The sequence below is a fragment of the Grampus griseus genome (genome assembly GCF_964374135.1).
Source record: "Grampus griseus genome assembly, chromosome: 2".
In the NCBI taxonomy this organism is placed as follows: domain Eukaryota; kingdom Metazoa; phylum Chordata; class Mammalia; order Artiodactyla; family Delphinidae; genus Grampus; species Grampus griseus.
In genome coordinates, this window is record NC_139018.1 from 76462155 (window position 1) to 76481627 (window position 19473).

The following is a 19473-nucleotide window of genomic DNA, read 5'->3' on the forward strand; positions in this document are numbered from 1 at the left end:
CAGAGTAAGCCAAACCTTTCCTTCCTCCAGTGTCCCATCTATGGATGTCCCTGACGCTTGAGTGTATTACTGTCAAGGAGATTGAAACAGGCAAAAACCCTAGGAAGAGGAAAACTCAAAATCAAGTCTCATAGTGAATCCTTATTGCCATTTTCTAAGATCCCTTCCTGTGCCCATGCATGTCTAACGAAACTATTTCTTGAAAGATTTGAATTCAGAGAAAATAGGCTGAGCAAAACCACTTAACATCTTCTATTTATTCAACCCCATAGCTTTTCTCCTCTTTGAGTAGATCCAATCCCTTTTCTGCTGAAAATATTCTTTCACTAACTTTCTTGTTTTTCAGAGCAAAAGAAGAAAAGAGGTGCTGAGTGAGAATAAAATTCCCTCCAATCCCACTCATTCTACATCTATTGAGCACCTAATGTGACCATTATTCTACTTATTGGACATAATTTTTTTTTCTTCTTTTTTTTTTTTTTTTTTTTGCGGTACGCGGGCCTCTCACTGTCGTGGCCTTTCCCGTTGCAGAGCACAGCCTCCTGACGCGCAGGCTCAGTGGCCATGGCTCACGGGCCCAGCCGCTCCGCGGCATGTGGGATCTTCCCAGACCGGAGCACGAACCCTTGTCCCCTGCATCGGCAGGCGGACTCTCAACCACTGCGCCACCAGGGAAGCGCTGGACATAATTTTTAAAAATAGTTCTCTGTTTCTCTCTCTCCTCATCACTCTCTTGAGCCACCCTCGCTCTAACCCCCTATGCCAAACTCTTTATAGGACCAGCATCTTCTTACCTGGCATGGCATAAGAGATCAGTGTTGGCTGAATGAATATCTAAAAGGATTCAGAGAAAGAACAGGGAGATCCCAAAGAGAAGAGGAAAAGGAGACCAGGAGAAAGAGGCGGGGTAGGGGAGAAACAAAGGGAGGGAAAAGAAGATCAAAATGGCAGGTAGAATAAAGATGTAAAAAAAAAAAAATCTAGAAACAATAAATGCTGGAGAGGGTGTGGAGAAAAGGGAAAACTCTTGCACTGCTGGTGGGAATGTGAATTGGTACAGCCACTATGGAGAACAGTATGGAGGTTCCTTAAAAAACTACAAATAGAACTAACATATGACCCAGCAATACCACTACTGGGCATATACTCTGAGAAAACCATAATTCAAAAAGAGTCATGTACCAAAATGTTTGTTGCAGCTCTATTTACAATAGCCAGGAGATGGAAACAACCTAAGTGTCCATCATTGGATGAATGGACAAAGAAAATGTGGCACATATATACAATGGAATATTACTCAGCCATAAAAAGAAATGAAATTGAGCTATTTGTAATGAGGTGGATGGGCCTAGAGTCTGTCATACAGAGTGAAGTAAGTCAGAAAGACAAAGACAAATACTGTATGCTAACACATATATATGGAATTTAAGGAAAAAACTGTCATGAAGAACCTAGGGGTAAGACAGGAATAAAGACACAGACCTCCTAGAGAATGGACTTGAGGATATGGGGAGGGGGAAGGGTAAGCTGTGACAAAGTGAGAGAGTGGCATGGACATATATGCACTACCAAACGTAAAATAGATAGCTAGTGGGAAGCAGCCGCATAGCACAGGGAGATCAGCTTGGTGCTTTGTGACCACCTAGAGGGGTGGGATAGGGAGTGTGGGAGGGAGGGAGATGCAAGAGGGAAGGGATATGGGAACATATGTATATGTGTAACTGATTCACTTTGTTATAAAGCAGAAACTAACACACCATTGTAAAGCAATTATACTCCAATAAAGATGTAAAAAAAAAAATGGCAGGTAGTAAAAAAATGAGAGGAAAAAGAAAAGGGTTGAGAAGGGTCAAGAAAATGAGTGCTGTCTTTGCCCCAGGACATGTTTTATCTCAGTCTGCACCACCATGGCACCGTACCTGCAGACCCCTACAGCCAGGGGTTCGGGAAAAGAAACCTGGTCCACATGGTTCTCCAGACGCAGTCACAGTTAGAATCACTTTAATTTACATCTGTAGCAGAGAAGTGCTACATGGAAAGCCCAGGAGGCTTATGTGATTGCCATAGAGGTTCATCGTGGGTAGCAGGGAAGGACGTGGGTAAAGGATGCATTAAACTATTGTAATCCACACCTAAAGGCCTCCAGACCAGGGCACAGACTGATAACCAGGATCATAGGAGAGACTAGAGCAGTTCTTCACTGATCTCTTTCCAGGGCAAGAGATAGACTCTAAGAGACAGAGAACCTACAGAGATTGGACATCATCACCCTATTCTACCACCTCTAATCCCAGGAAAAAAATGCAGGTTGGGTGAACCCCTAGGGCAAAGAAGATTTATATTTTCAAATAGGATAAAGAATAGGCCAGCCTCTCTTCCCAGAACCTTTTTTGCAGAATACCTAAGGACGAAAACAGCATGACAAAGAGGAAGTGGAAAGGAAGACAAAGATGAGAAGGTGCAGAAGAGAACTTACTTCATGGTCCAGATGCTACCTGGACTTTCATGTCACTACAGGATATAAAAATGTACTTTTCAAGAATGAAAGTTATGTAATTACAGTGAGGAGTGACTTGGCCTGGTTTGGATAACTTGCAGATTGTCAAATCAAAAGGACGGGAGCTTTTGTGACACTTGCCTCCCTTGAGGTCACAGGCAACAACAGGACTCTTACAGACAGCTTTGACTGCCTCTAGTTCCTCATGGATGAATATGTACCGGGGTATGCATGTGTGGTTGTGCGGCTTCATCTTCTGTGCCATCAGGGCATTGCATTCCCTGTCCATCAGGTCAGACCTCAGATAGTCTTTGTTGCTCTGAAAGAGAGCCTCAGCTCTGAGCATCTTGTTTCCTCCAACTTCATCTTCACTGACGGTGGTCTCTTCCAGTTGCACCACTTCTTTGTTGCTAAGGGTTTCTATGCTTCGAAGGGTGCCCGCTCCCTCCCTAGTGGCTTCAGCCTTGTCATGTGAGTCACTGGACTGAAACTCATTCAGTAGCTGATCACTTTCCTCCAGGACTGCTGCGGCCATCTGAAGTCCCAGCCCCAGGCCTACCCCCAGGCCCAGCAGGAGCAGCAACATTATGAAAAAGATCTGCACCAGGGTCAGCTTCATTTTGCCTGGAAGGGAGGAGGGAAACAGAGGACTGACTTTGAAATGAAACTTGGCTCCAGTAGAGATCGTAGGTTCCCCTAAACCCCGACAGCATAGTCTTTGGGGTCTCCTCTCCTTTCTCCACATTACCCCATTCCCCACCCAAGACAGAGATCCTTTCTCACTCTTTTCCCATTTCTCCTGTCCCTCCCACCACATTCCCTGTTGCTGTGGCATAATGTGTGGATTCTACAGAACTGGAAGATGACCTGGGAAGCAGTTCTGCAACTGGTTCACATATGGGGTATCAGTGGGGATAGTTGACATCAATTGATTCTTAAACAGAAATTCGTTCTAAATCACCAAAAAGAATGGGTAAGAGGACAAACAAGTACAGTGTCACACTTCCCTTGAGAGAAATTCTTATAGAAAGTCTTATTCTCAGTAAAGGATTAGAATTACCATAGGAGATCATCTCCCTATTTTTTCCCCAAATTAATTTTTGCTCATTCAATTATCTATTATTCTCCCTGTTACCCACCCTCCCCAAAAAAGATCAAAAGGAATAAGAAAAGTACTATAGTCCATTCTCACTCTTAAGCTGAGGCTGGCGGGGGGAGGGAGATGTGGGAGGATGCCCAATTTCACCTTGCTAAAACTACATCTTGTCATGCCAGATCCCTTCTACTACTATAGATCTCTTAGCACTCGGGTAATTCCTGCTGATTAGTTTTTGTACTCTTAGGCAGGACATGGAACAAGAATGAAACCAAAGAAAACCAAACAACTGACCTGCGAGGGTTCCCCTACTAATAGAGATCCTAAGGAAACTGAGGGAAAGAGCATGCATCTTTTTCCTGCAATGCCAGCCTCATGCCCCTATCAAAGAGAGACCTTCCCTACCAGAAAAGAATATTGCTATAAAGAACATTTTTGAGACAATTGATAATATGAGAATATTGTCGATGGAGTAGATAGGAATGTTATGTCAGTGTTTGATATAGGGAATTTGAAATTTGTGCTACAATTGTTTAAGAGAATATCTTTGTTCTTAGAAAAAGAACCCTGAAATATTAAGCTGGGGGCATGATTAGACGACTTACTCTCCAAGGTTCAAAATAAAGATCATATGGGGAATTCCCTGGCGGTCCAGTGGTTAGGACTCCACGCTCTCACTGCCAAGGGCCTGGGTTCAATCCCTGGTGGGGAGAACTAAAATCCCACAAGCTGGGCAGCACAGCCAAAAAATAGATAGATAGATAGATAGATAGATAGATATAGATCATATGTATGTATGTACATGTGTATTTACAGAGAAAGAAAAATTTTTTTAATAAGGGAAAGAAAATTTTTAAATATTGTGACTGGATAAAGGATATTTAGGAGTTCTTTGTATTTTTTTTTTTTTTTTTTTTTGGCGGTACGCGGGCCTCTCACCGCTGCGGCCCCTCCCGCTGCGGAGCACAGGCTCCGGGCCCAGCCACTCCGCGGCATGTGGGATCCCCCCAGACCAGGGCACGAACCCGTGTCCCCTGCATCGGCAGGCAGACTCTCAACCACTGCGCCACCAGGGAAGCCCCTTTGTATTAATGTGGTAACTTTTCTTTAAAGTTGAAAATATTTCAGAAAAAAAAAAAAATTTTTTTTTTGGCCTCTCTGTACAGCTTGCGGGATCTTAGTTCCCCCACCAGGGATTGAACCCGGGCCCTCTGCAGTGAAAGCACAGAGTCCTATCCACTGGACTACCAGGGGATTCCCTCAAATTTTTTTAATTTTTAAAAAAGAGAATTTCCCATGTCGTTCCCTGGAGCACCAAACACCACTGTGACTTACCTACATACCTAAATAACTTCAAAGATGCCTGTGTCCTGTTTTCCAGGTTCTTCCCTCCCAGGTTTTCCTTCTCTCTGAGAAGTGCCCTGGATGCTGGTCTGCAGAAAAATGGTTATCCCCTTGTGCTCTATGTGCTCTTAAACCCAGACTTACTTCCCAAGCCCATTCCCACTCCCACTCTCCCTCCCCAGCTCTGAATAAACACACTCAGCCAATTGTCTTTTCTGCTCCCATGAGCACTTTGAAGTAAGGCTACTTGGACATTGAAACAGATCCAGACATCCAAGACAGGAAATGTTTCCAGTCTGGGAAACTGCAGACAGGTTTTTTTCCCAGTCAATTGTTTCACTCCTGAGTTACACCCACTATCCTGTGGTTTATAGCAGCCTGACCTTGCCCATAAATTTCAAGTTCATTTCCTTATATTCTCCATATGTGCTTCCTTTAAACTTTCCCCGTCACTTCTGAAATGTCAAGCTCTTTGGCCTGTATTTGTGTCATCCCTCCAACATGGTTATTTTGCTTTTCGCATTTTAGAACTGTGTCATGGCTTCATCAGAAGATTTGGCGTACTTGAGTCAATGATGAATTTTTACATATCTTTACCTATCTTTACCCAGCCCTCCATTCTCCACTCCCTCTTTCCAACCCTCATCCAATAACTGCATATCAGGTTTTGGAAACCTGATAATTTAGTCCTAAATAAGAGAATATCGGGGACTTCCCTGGTGGTGCAGTGGTTAAGAATCCACTTGCCAATGAAGGGGACACGGGTTCAATCCCCGGTCTGGGAGGATCCCACGTGCCGCGGAGCAACTAAGCCAGTGCACCACACTACTGAGCCTGTGCTCTAGAGCCCGCGAGCCACAACTACTGAAGCCTGAGCGCCTAGAGCCCATGCTCCGCAACAAGAGAAGCCACCGTAATGATAAGCCAGAGCACGGCAACAAAGAGTAGCCCCCGCTCGTCACAAATAAAGAAAGCCCGCGCACAGCAATGAAGACCGAACACAGCCAAAAATCAATAAATAAAATAAATAATTTTTTTTTAAAAAAAGAGAGAGAATATCCCAAACAGTGCTCAGTCCCTATAGTCCAGGTGAGTAAAATCAGGAGGTTATAATGCCGCTTCTACTCATTTCTTTAGCTGAAAGTGACATCATGAGATAATATTTTTAAAGCACCCTGGAGATTATTAAAGCAGTATGAAAACCCTCTCTAGACCTAAACAGGGACCTTTAGGAGGATGATTTGCTTTGTCATTCAGGCAGAAGTTTTCAAACGGTGGTCTGCGAACAGCTTCTGTGATCTGCAAAGTCAATCAGGCTGAATTCTACAGTGCTGATGTGGATGACTTACAATAATAATAATAACAACAACTAACCGTTATTGAGCACTTATTTCATGCTGGGCTTTTATTGCATTTCACCCTCACAATTTGCTCCTGCTATCCCTCTTTGGTGTCCATTCTGCACATTCATTCTGTCAAGGTCTGTACGCAACAAGAAGACAGAGTAAAGGGGCCTCTGCTGAACCCAGTAGCTGTCTGGAGTCAGCAGGGATAATATATCCAACTATACACACCAACTGCTTCTTTATAACTGGTTACTATTAGGGATTGCTTGAAATTAACCCTTGATTAAAAATGAAGAAAGACCTACGTCTGTGGTCTAAGTATAACCTTTAAACTGGACAGGTTTTTATTCTTGTGTTTTTCATTTTCTAGGCTACAGTTTTCTCATCTTCTGGATTTGAATAATACTACCTCTTACTTCATAGGGATGTTGTGAATATTATATAACGCACTGCATGCGAAAGGATAAATGTATTAGCTACTGTTGTTATTGCTATTAATATTATGTAACAATTACCAACACATGCTCATTACCTGATCAATGCCGTTTTCCTGTTTAGAAATAGCATACTAAATGCTATCACTTATATGTGGAATCTCCAAATACAACAAACCAGTGAATATAACAAAAAGAAACAGACTCACAGATGTAGAGAACAAACTAGTGGTTACCAGAGGGGAGAGGGAATGGGGGAGGGGCAGGATTAAGAGATACAAACTATTATGTATAAAATAAGCTACAAGGGTATATTGTAAATACAACACAGGGAATATGGCCAATGTTTTACGATAACTATAAATGGGTGTGACCTTTCAAAATTGTGAATTACTATATTGTACACCTGTAACTTACATAAGATTGTACACCAGTTATACTTCGATTTAAAAAAAAAAGACATAGGGCTTCCCTGGTGGCGCAGTGGTTGAGAGTCCGCCTGCCGATGCAGGGGACACGGGTTCGTGCCCCGGTCCGGAAAGATCCCACATGCCGCAGAGCGACTGGGCCCGTGAGCCATGGCCGCTGAGCCTGCGCGTCCGGAGCCTGTGCTCCGCAACGGGAGAGGCCACAACAGTGAAAGACCCGCGTACCGCAAAATAAATAAATAAATAAATTTTAAAAAGAGATAGCATACTAAGGACTACAGCTACCAACTTTACTCACTATTTCTCCTAGAAGAAGTCAAACAATATCCTAGAATCTCAAGGAATTAAGGCTCATATATGCTTCATTTTACAAATAAAGAAAGTGACTTGAAGTAGTTAATGTCTCAGATGCTACAAATAAGTAATGGCAGTTCTAATGTTAGAACTCTTGACATCTTGTTAAGCAAAATTTATACTAGATAGATAGATAGTGAGTAGATACATATAGAGAGATAGAGATAGAACAGATACTCTGATTAGAAAATTGACCATGAATCCATCTAAGATCTAGATTCTAAGTATAAGAGCTATTTCTCATTGTAAATTAATCTAAATTATGGACTTCCACTGTGGAATAGCAATGATTGGATTTTGCCTGAAACTCTTAGAAAAAATGAGCAAATGATATGAAACAATAGATTTTCAAGACATTGGACAGCAAGCAATGAAGGGCAGTGATCACTGAGAGACGGGAAACAAACGGGATGAGCTTCCTCCCTGCAGGGAGTTTCTAGGCCACTTGTCACAGACAGGGGAACCCAGGCAGGGTCTATCAGTCTCTCTGAGTTGAGGAGATGGAAGTGCAAGGAAACCAAGGCCACTAGAGTTCACTGCAGAGTACCAGAGGGGACAGGACTTCAGAGAAAGAGCTCCAGGGAGCCACATCAGAATGGCTAAAATTAAAAAGTAGTAACAACGTGGTCCTACTATATAGCACAGGGAACTATACTCAGTATCCTGTGATAAACCATAATGGAAGAGAATTTTTTTTAAAAAAAATGTCTATATGGGTATAACTGAGTCACTCTGCTGTACAGCAGAGATTGGCACATTGTAAATCAACTATGCTTCAATAAGCGCGCGCACGCGCGCACACACACACACACACACGCACGCACACACACGGAAGTAGTGACAATACCAAACACCGATAAGGATGCAAAGGAACTGGATCTCTCATACACTGCTGGTGGGAATTTAAAATGGTACAGTGACACTGGAAAACAGTTCGGCAGATTCTTAAAATATTAAACATATAATTATACAACCCTGCAATTGCACTCCTGGGCACTTATCCCAGAGAAACAAAAACATATGTCCACACAAAACCTGTACATGAATGTTCACAGCAGTTTTGTTCAGATTAGCCAAAAACTAGAAATAGCTCAATTATCTTTCAAGAGGTGAAGGACTGAACAAACTGTGGTGCTTGTATCCCGTGGAATATCTATACACCTGACAACCTGCGTAGAGCTCAAGGGCATTATTCTGAGTGGAAAATTCATAATATTAAATGGTCATTATTGTATAATTCCATTAATATAACATGGAGGACATAGTAATGTTTGCCAGGGGTTAGGATGGTAGGATAGGAATACAGATGTGACTATAAAGTTGTACTACAAGGCAGACCTTTATAGTGTTGAAATAGTTCTGGATCTTGATTGCAGTGGTGGTTACATGAATCTATACATGAAATAAAATGACACAGAACTACACACACACACACACACACACACACACACACACACACACACATTATGCTAATGTCAATTTCTTGGTTTTGATATGACACTATATATAGGTAAGATGTAGGGCTTCCCTGGTTGTCCAGTGGTTGAGAGTCCACCTGCCGATGCAGGGGACATGGGTTCGTGCCCCGGTCCGGGAAGATCCCACATGCAGTGGAGCGGCTGGGCCCGTGAGCCATGGCAGCTGAGCCTGCACGTCTGGAGCCTGTGCTCCGCAACGGGAGAGGCCACAACAGTGAGAGGCTCGCATACCACAGAAAAAATAAAATAAAAGTTTTACATAATAACAAAGAGAAACACACACACAAGATCCTCATCAAGACTGTCATTTACATTTTGGTGTACATCCTTGCAGTCTCCTCCCATACCACCCAACCCTGTGTTGATGCTAAGTTCAACATGTCTATTAAAATTACACTTCAAGGTGTCAAATGGCAGTTGAACATAGTGAATACAGGAGTCAAGTTCAAAGGAGTCTGAGCTGCAGATATAAATTTAGGAGACATCAGCACAGGACTAGGTATATAAAGTCACAAGACTGGAGAAGACTGAGTGTCAAGGGAAGGTTGGTGTTTTACTTTTTCTTTTTTTTTTAAGATGGGAATAATAACAGCTTGTTTATTGATAATAAAGACCAAATAGAGAAGAAAACCTGATAAGGCAGGAGAGCAAGGAAAGAATTGTTAAAACAATGATTCTGAGTGCTTAGACTCTGAAGATGCATTGCCTGGGTTTACGAGTATAAATGTGTTATTTTATCTATGACTTACCCTGCAGGATAGTAAAAGGGACATACAACATGTTTGCTATAAAAGATTGAATCTAGTCGCATGGTTGAGAACCACTGGTTTAAAAGAATTAGTAATGGTCAGTGGTCTTGTTACACTGTGTACGGGAGAACTTTTCCCTCATTCTGCAGTAGCAAGTGTTACTGCTTGTTACAGTTGACTGGATATAAGAATCCAGGTCAGCCTTGGGCTGGAAGCTCTCCAGCTGCGAGGAGTTTCTTAGGATAGGAGACATAGAAACAAAAGAAGGGTCAGAATGCTGAACAATGTCTTACTAATAAGGAATCCAACTCTGCTTGGGTCCCAAATAAGCTTTTTTCCCAGGGTTTTTATCACTCACATGCCCTCCAGATAACACAAAAGTCCGGGGAGGAGGGCGGTCATTTTTTTCAAAGCTGGACACATTATTTGAGATGACCTGATATCTAAACACTGACCATTGTTAGATCCCAGAGTGCTCAGTTGTGTACAGAACTTAGCATCAGTTTACCGTGACCCACTGAACACAATAAGGTCTAGTCTATTAAGGGTATTCGGCAAATATCCTGCTAGTGAATGCTTCCTTATGATATTATGTAGTGTAGTTCTTACAGAAACCATTCTAAAGGTTATGCTCTGCTCCCCCAGCCAAGGGGACAAGTAGAGAGTAAAACCTAATTCGTGCTCTGCTCAGAAAACTGTACAAACTGGCACAGAGCTGATTTCCCCCAGAGCAAGGGGCTTTTCTTCCAATCCATGCAAAGGTGGTGTTTAGGTTTTCTAGGGACCTAAATAGATGGCTTTGCATTTTGGTGCCTTTTCTCAGAAATGACCTCATATGACCCTTACAACTTCTACACAAAGTAAGAAGCACTAGAATTATTTCTCCTTTTTTAAAATCAAACTGAGGCCACAGAGCTAAAGGGTGGCAGGACAAGAATGGAATCCTGATCTACCTACTCCCACGGATTGTTCCTTCTCTTACACTATCCACCTTGCCCCTGATAGTTTGTTCCAGTTAAAGTCATTTCCTTATGGATCTAGAGAACAATCGGTTACCATTGATGCCCAAAACAATCTTGCATATATATAAGATGGGTGTTTTCAGTTATTATTGAGAATCATAACAAATCACATCTCTAAAATGTAATACCCAGACTGGCTCACAATCTGTAGAACCCAGCCCTACTAACCCCTGCCAGCTCTTTCCCTCTCGTAATCCTTTCATCCCCTCTCTAAGCACTGCAGTTCTCCTGATTCAGGCTTTTACCTTTTCAGGTCCTGCATAGCCCTGGGTCTAACTGGTAGATGACCCTATGGGGGTGTTATGTCTTGTTCTTTCTAAATGAGTGATTTGGGCAGCTCTGTGACATTGGAGGAGTTTTGTTAAGGACATATGATCAATGAAAGTGAACACAGCCACCTTACTCTGATGCAACAGGAACTTTCAGAACCAACAAAGTCTAAAGAAGGAACTCCCCCAAATCACATCCAACCTTCGACTCCTCTATCCAAGTTCTCTGTCTTCCCACAGCCTAAACCTTTGCCAGGAAATATGCAGCTCACTGACATTCTGGGTTGTATTCTCTATAAAAATTATATTCATCCGTTTTTATCAGTCAACATAACATTCACTGACTTCTTTGAAATAGGCTTAACAACTATCTTTAGAGACATTTTGTCTAGAAAAATTTTTGATATGACTTTATTAACTTGTTTTGCATGCCAAAGAAGCAAACAAATTTCCCTGAAGTTATACTATTCTTATTATGAAAATTATCAGCTACAAAGTAATCACAGGCATTTTAAGGCCCTGTTACCTTCAGATAGTTTTTGTTTTACTCTAATGCTTGCCTGAAGCCTCCCCTATAAACTACAGGCCAGAATTTGTATCTTCAATTTAAAAAAGAGACCATCAGCCTTCCCTGGAGGCGCAGTGGTTGAGAGTTCGCCTGCCGGTACAGGGGACGCGGGTTCGCGCCCCGGTCCGGGAGGATCCCACATGCCGCGGAGCGGCTGGGCCCGTGAGCCATGGCCGCTGAGCCTGCGCGTCCGGAGCCTGTGCTCCGCAACGGGAGAGACCACAACAGTGAGAGGCCTGCGTACCGCAAAAAATAATAATAATAATAAAAAGAACTGGACCAGATACTTCAAGCCATTGACTCTTTAAAGCATAAACTGTCTTAAGTACAGTGTACCCTCCATATCCTCGAGCGTGGAGCCCGAGAATACAGAAGGCCAATTGTACTGCGCCATTCTACGCATACAAGGGACTTGAGCATCCCTGGATTTTGATATTCCCAGGGGTTCTGGAACAAATCCCCTGCCGATACCAAGGGACAGCTGTACTGGCTTTTGAATTGACATAACTTAGACATCTTTCATACCAAACCAGTGGACTGAGTCAGGATTTCTAAAACTCTTTTTAGTCAAAAGCAGACAGCTTCTGAGACTGCTGACTCAAAATCCAGCAGAACAAGAATTAGTTGCATAAGACTGAATGAACTAATAAGGAACATTTGTGGTTATTTGTTAGGAATAATGTTTTAATGTTCTGCCTTAATGCTACTGCTGTTTTAATGTTCTATTCTGAATATATCAATATGGCTTTTTTCTTTCTTCTTAAACTCTCTGTAATCCATAACAAATTACTAGACTCTGTTTTGTTCTTTTTTTTTTTTTTTTTTTTTTAGCTACACCACACAGCATATGGGATCTCACTTCCCGGACCAGGGATGATCTCACTTCCCGCACCAGGGATGGAACCCATGCCCTGCTGCGATGGAAGCATGGAGTCTTAACCACTGGACTGCCAGGGAAGTCCCTAGACTCTGCTTTTTTAACTGAAATAAACATTTAAAGATGATATTTGATTCTCACTGACCCACACATTTGACCCATAACTTTACCAAATCTCCGTACTTTTCATGGCAATATAGCTATTTGCATAGGTTCAGTAAGAACCTGCCCTCCTTTTACTAACATATAATGGAAAAATCAGTTATGCAACCAAGGCCTTGCCCAGATATCATTTCTGAGAATGATGCTTTTTAAATCTAATATGATGAATCAATACTTACAAAGTCTTCTCAGGAAAACATCTCAGGACCTGGCTTACTGGATTGCAGGTTTGCAGGAGATAAGGAAGATCACTTCCTGGCAGGCCAGGAACTTTAAGAAATTGTAAGAACCTTGAGAAAAAAGGGATTCACCCAAATTTATATGTACTATAGGTGAAATCTGGTGGAAAGAGTTTCTTGGGCTTGGTTTCTCCAAACCCAAGATAGCAAATGATAGAGGCTTTCAACAGTCCAATCTGAGATTCCTTAAGGAAACTTCCAGAAAGAAGTTACTTTTGTGGCCTTATCAATGAATATGGCTCTAGATTTACAAAGAAGATTTAAGGAGCCTATATGGTAAATTAACACTGTTGCTGCACCTGCATGAATAATTGGGCCAAACAAAGAGCCTTGCCCCTTTGCTTTTTTTCTTTCTCGCCGAACTGAGAGTTTCTTATCCTATCGCTCTTCTATTCTCAGTGCCTAGCCCAGTGTCTGGCATAAAGAAGGTAACTAACATTATTTATTAGAAAAATCAATATCAGTTTATGAAACTGTATTCGCACCTGATTCTGACTGTGAGGCAGTGAGGAGAGCTAGGGAGGCAGGGTGAGGAGTCGAACCCACCACACTTGGTTCCCTCCACCCAAACCCCAGCTTTAACTCAGGGAGAAGGAGAGTCATTAGAAATAAACTCATCAGGACTTCCTGGCTGTCCAGTGGTTAAGACGCTGTGCTTCCAATGCACAGAGCGCGGATTTGATCCGTGCTGAGGGAACAAAGACCCCACATGCTGCGCAGGGCAGCAAAAAAAATAAAATAAAATAACTCATAATTAGCTTAAAAATACTCTAGGAATAAATGAGCACAGATAAAAATAATAAAATAAGAAGGAGAAACGAAACAAGATAGGCAAAACTTTGATCATTGTTGGAGTTGCATGTGGTAGGCACTTGGAAACTAATCATACTCTTCTTTCTACTTCAGGGCATGTCTGAATATTATTCATAATAAAAAGTTTTTAAAAATCACCTTGAAGGGGAAGGAAAGTACAAAAAGGAAGTCTGAGAGCTCTGTGTGGAAGGAGGTGAGGGATGAGTGAGCTCAGGTAGTTTTTCTGCTTTGTTTGGGGATTTTTGCACGTAGTAATTCAAACTACTCCCTGACTTACTTCTGCTTTCCCCAGCTGACTGTTCAGGAAGAAGATATGCAAAACATCAGAGGTTCCAGGGAAAAGTGAGCTTTAGGAGGAAGTGCTCAAGAGGCTTTGTGTTAGCCCTGAGTGCTGGCAAGCCTCACCCTACACAGGAGCCTCTGGCTGAGCCAAGTCAGATCTGAGACGGGGCAGTGACCAGATATCTCCGTGAGTAGAATAGGAATGGAATGCTCTAAGGTCTGAGGGTAGGGTGAGACCACGGGAGAGACAGGACAGACGAAGGTGGGAAGCACTGTGCCCTCTATTTGTCATTTTCTACCACAGCACTGACACTGCAGGGAATCTGGAGCAAGTGGAGTCCTGGAAGAAAGAAAGCAAGAGAAAGAACAGAGGGCTTCCCTGGTGGCGCAGTGGTTGAGAATCCGCCTGCCAATGCAGGGGACACGGGTTTGAGCCCTGGTCCGGGAGGATCCCACATGCTGTGGAGCAACTGGGCCTGTGCGCCACAACTGCTGAGCCTGCTCTCTAGAGCCTGCGCACAGCAACCAAGACCCAACGCAGCCAAAAATAATAAATAAATAAAATAAATAAATTTAAAAAGAGAAAAAGAGAGAAAGAACAGATGTTGCTCACTTGCATTAAACTACAAACTTTCCTTCAGGTCATCTCAAGATCTCCATGGCTGCACATAGAGCCAGCCTTATTTGTGAAAACGGTAAAAATCACCGAATGACATTCATCGTTCCCTGCCCTTTCTTTTTTTAAATGAAATGATCCCCCCAAAAGTTTGACACATTTAATTGGGTTTAAAGTCAATATCAACTTAGCTAACACAACATTGTAAATCAACTATACTCCAATCAAAATTAATTTAAAAATTAAAAAAAAATAAAGTCAATATCAACTTAGTGTGATTTCCTATAATGGGACGCCTTGCCACTAGGAGATGAAAAGAAATAATAGCTAGCATTTATAAAGTGCTGATTAAGTGCCAGGGAATTGTCTTAAGCACTTTATTTACAGTATCTCACCTAATACTGTGAGGTAACTAATACTATATTCCCATTTTACAAATGTGAAAACAAAGCATTAGGAACCTTAGGAAAATAGCCAGGATCATAGAGCTAGTAAATGACAAGGGCAGCATTTGAACTCAGATCGGTCTGACTAAAAGTCTATGTTCTTGGAAGTTCTAGTATGAACAGGAAGAAGTATGGAGATAGATTGTCAGGTCAGTGAGGGATTCTTGGCAATTCCTGAGGTGCATAACGGTACTAGACACTAAGAGTGAGAAAGAAAGAACACTAGTAAAGAAATGTGTGAGTGTGTGAGTGTGTGTGTCTCTTGGAGTGGAAGATGACCATTTGTAAAATGGCTGAAAGGTCATTGTAACACAACTCTTTTAGAACAAAACACCGAAACAGTAAAATTCACAGGGAAAGGACCAAACTTCAAATAATTGTCACTGTGTGGTATTTCAACTTGAGGCAGTCGTCAAACAAGTTTTAGTGGAACCACATTTAATTCAAGTGGCAAAAAACCTCTGAAGTCAAAAGAAGATATACCAGTTAAACTAATGGCTTCTAGGACTTCCCTGGTGGTCCAGTGGTTAAGGGTCCAGTGGTTAAGACTCTGTGCTTCCACTGCCAGGGGCAGGGGTTCAATCCCTGGTTGGGGAACTAAGATCCCGCAAGCTGTGTGGTGCAGCCAAAACCAAAAACAAACAAAGAAACCTGGTGACTTCTAATCTTTTAATTACCAAAGACAATTTTATTATTCCCAGACCCCTTGGTTCCTGATAACCTACATTTGTTAAGCTACAATGATTCTCTTGCTTAGACTGAGGTGAGATAACAAAAGCATCCAGCAAAGCCAGATGGCCACACAGGCACGGCTTCAAGTGGTGGAGTCAGCACAATGACCCAAGCCACACTGGGTCCGTCCTCAACTCACAGGTCCACGTTTGATTTTGTCTGGATTGACTCACACCAACCTATCCCAAAATAAAACTATAAGCAAGAGCTACATTGAAAAATTTGGACAGTGAAAAATAAACCTGCCCCAATATTTTCTCCCTGACTTAAGTGGGAGAGAAAACCATGAAGTGATATTTGCTTGGTGAGCAGGAGAGGTGAGTAGCGTTGAGGTTTATTCACGCCAGGACGAGGGTGGGGAAACATTTCTGACTCAGAATTAAGGACTGAGCCAGCGTCTTGCCCCTGAGAAGTGGTGGCTTACAAGGAGTCAATTCCCGAAATTTAGAATTTCCCTTTCTAATCTCCAAGCTTCCCAAGCTCCTCCTTAACATGCATTAGCATGCTTGTTGGTTTGTATTCTTTTATACTCCACCTATTCCAAGGTAGGATTAAAGGCAGGTTGTAAAACTATCTACAATAAATGTCAACACAAATCAAATTTAGGTAAGAGAAAAAAGGCAAGATACACTTTGATTGATTGTATTTTAGCTGTGAGAATGCTAAAATCGCTGTACTTCCCTAAGCCTACATTTTGGTCCCCAAACTGGAATCTGTGGGTTCTTAGTGGCCACCCACACTCCACTAATAAATTTGGAATTTCAGTGGTTTGATTTTACAAATGGTGTCAACTGAAGAAAAACACACAACCTAAAATTTGCGTGTTATGTTTTATTCAGTGACCCTACTGAGGACTATAGCCCAGGAGACAGCCTCTCAGATAGCTCTGAGGAACTGTTCCCAAGACGTAAGGGAGGGGGCTTCTGTGGTGGTGCAGTGGTTGGGAATCCACCTGCCAATGCAGGGAACACGGGTTCGAGCCCTGGTCCGGGAAGATCCCACATGTCGTGGAGCAACTAAGCCCGTGCACCACACCTACTGAGCCTGTAAGCCACAACTACTGAGCCTATGTGCCACAACTACTGAAGCCTGCATGCCTAGAGCCCGTGATCCACAACAAAAGAAGCCACTGCAGTGAGAAGCCTGCACACCGCAACGAAGAGTAGCCCCCGCTCACCGCAACTAGAGAAAGCCTGCGTGCAGCAACGAAGACCCAACGCAGCCAAAAATGAATAAATTAAATAAATAAATTTAAAAAAATAAAAGAAGTAAGGGAGGAGCCAGGATATATAGGAGTGTTTGCTGAAAAAAAAAAATGTAGTTGGACATCAAAAGCTTACTGCTAATCGCAAAAAACAGACATCTCAAGTTAATGATTTTAGTTCTTTTCTGTGTATGGGAAAATACAAGAGTCTGGGGCTCACTGAAATAGTTCCTTAGATATGCATCTTAACTGTCTAGGGCCAGTATCCTGTTTTTTTCCATCTTGAATTCCCACAGGGTGTACAGTCAGGACGTACTGTCAAGGCAGCAGCACTGACTAACGGCTTGGTGGTGGACAACGTTTCTTGTTTACTGGAATGGCAAGTGATGTTTTTTGTCCACAGTGGCTACTATTTACCAACTGCTGATCTAACCAGATTTAATTCTCAGATGGCACTAAAAATTTCAAGTTTTAAGAAAAGTCTGCTAAAAAAAAAAAAGAAAAAAAAAAGAAAAGTCTGCTGTTATACTTATGAATCACCACAATGTAATTTTTCCATTTGTATTAATAAAAAATTAAAAAACCTTGCCAAAATCTTTGATAAGAATGGGATAACCAGAGTTGCCATAATGGATTGCTATCATTCAGATAAACTTAGTTTTAGTTAGCATGTTGCAGTCTTATTTAGAGTAAATTTGTGGTCTTCATTAAGATTTCTGAAATGGGGCTTCCCTGATGGTGCAGTGGTTAAGAATCTGCCTGCCAATGAAGGGGACATGGGTTCGAGTCCTGGTCCGGGAAGATCCCACATGCCGTGGAGCAACTAAGCCCATGCACCACAACTACTAAGCCTGCGCTCTAGAGCCCACGAGCCACAACTACTGAGCCCCCGTGCCTCAGCTACTGAAGCCCGAATACCTAGAGCCTGTGCTCCGCAACAAGAGAAGCCACCGCAATGAGAAGCCCGCGCACCACAACGAAGACCCAACACAGGCAAAAAATAAAAATAAAAAACTTTCTGAAATGTTAAAATTATCTCACAGACCTCCATGTTTACCTTCTTATACCTAGGAACATTCTTGAAAGGACAACCAACAACTCTATCCAAAAACAAACAAATAAACAAAAAAGCCTGAGCCAACAAAGTAATCACAGGTGCCCTTCAATTTGCAAATCAGATATTTTCCCTGCACAAAGAATTATCCCATGGGAGAGCAACTCAGCTAAAATTTCAGGGTAAAGGTGTTTGCTTTCTCTTCATGAAACTGTGTCTTGTGCTCTGGTCAGGTAATGACGATCATCAGGGCAACTATCAGTTCAAGAAACACAGGCTTTTTTCCCCAGGAAGCTCCTCATATACTCTGGTAAGATCAGCAGATGGGTAAGCCAGTCCTATGGGCATGATGCTCCTAAATGACAGGTTACAGACCAAGGGGGCCTGGGTTCGATCCCTGGTTGGGGAGCTAGATCCCACATGCATGCCACAACTAAAGATCCCGCACTCCGCAACTAAGACCCAGCGCAACCTAAATAAATGAATAATTTTTTTTTAAATGAACTGACATGCTGTCTGCAACAATTTACTTTCAAATGGCTCAGAAAAAAAGGAAGTGTATATGTGGCTAAAAGTTAGCAATTGACGAATTAAGTGTGATAAATGAAATATTGCCTGCCATATCAGTAAACGAAGGATGTCACAGTCATCAGCGATTACAGTCACAGCAGTTGGTGAGCTGGTGAGCCCTGAGGGAACTCAGGAGGGGAAAGAATACCTGCCATCTAGCAGCCACCAGCAGTCCCGGTTAGCCCCGAGGAAACTCAGGACATGAAAACACAGGATACTGGCCCCAGATAGCTGAGGTGCATATCAAAGAAATGACTTTAGTGAGCCCAGACTCTTGCATCTTCCCATACACAGAAAAGCGCTACATTCCTTAACTTGACATATCTGGTTTTTTTTAATTAACAATAATCTTTTGACGTTCAGACTACCCGCCCTTTGTTGCAAAACTCCTATATATCCTGGCTCCCCACCCTCGCCTCCTTGGAGCAGTTCTCTCAGGGTTACTTGAGATGCTGCCTTCTGGGCTTGAAGTCCTAAAAATTCCCACCAAATAAAACATAACTCTCAACTTGTAGGTTGTGAATATATTTTTTTAGTCGACAGGTAGAAGGTATACTAGTGTTCATTGCACTATTCTTTCCACTTTTCTATAGGCTTGAAGATTTTCAAAGTATACAGTTGGGGAGAAAATGGACATTAAAAATTTCCAAAATTAACAACATGGATTTACTATATAGCACGGGGATCTATATTCAATATCTTGTAATAAACTATAATGGAAAAGAATTTTTTTAAAAAAGGTATAGATATATACATATGTATACGTATAATCAAATCACTTTACTGTATACCTGAAACTAACACAATATTGTAAATCAACTATACTTTAAAAATTTTTTTCCAAAAAAATTAAAAATCCATAGGAAGTGCACCAAACTGCTAACAGTGCTTAT

General features: G+C 42.1%; 1 protein-coding gene across 1 annotated transcript; it reads right to left on the reverse strand.

Moving 5' to 3' along the window:
* Nucleotides 1-2477: 2477 nt before the first annotated feature.
* RNASE10 (ribonuclease A family member 10 (inactive)) lies at nucleotides 2478-3116 on the reverse strand (the record flags this gene model as incomplete). Its single annotated transcript, XM_082648339.1, has 1 exon — nucleotides 2478-3116. One exon carries the CDS (start codon nucleotides 3114-3116, stop codon nucleotides 2478-2480), a length of 639 nt encoding a protein of 212 aa, XP_082504465.1.
* Nucleotides 3117-19473: the final 16357 nt, after the last annotated feature.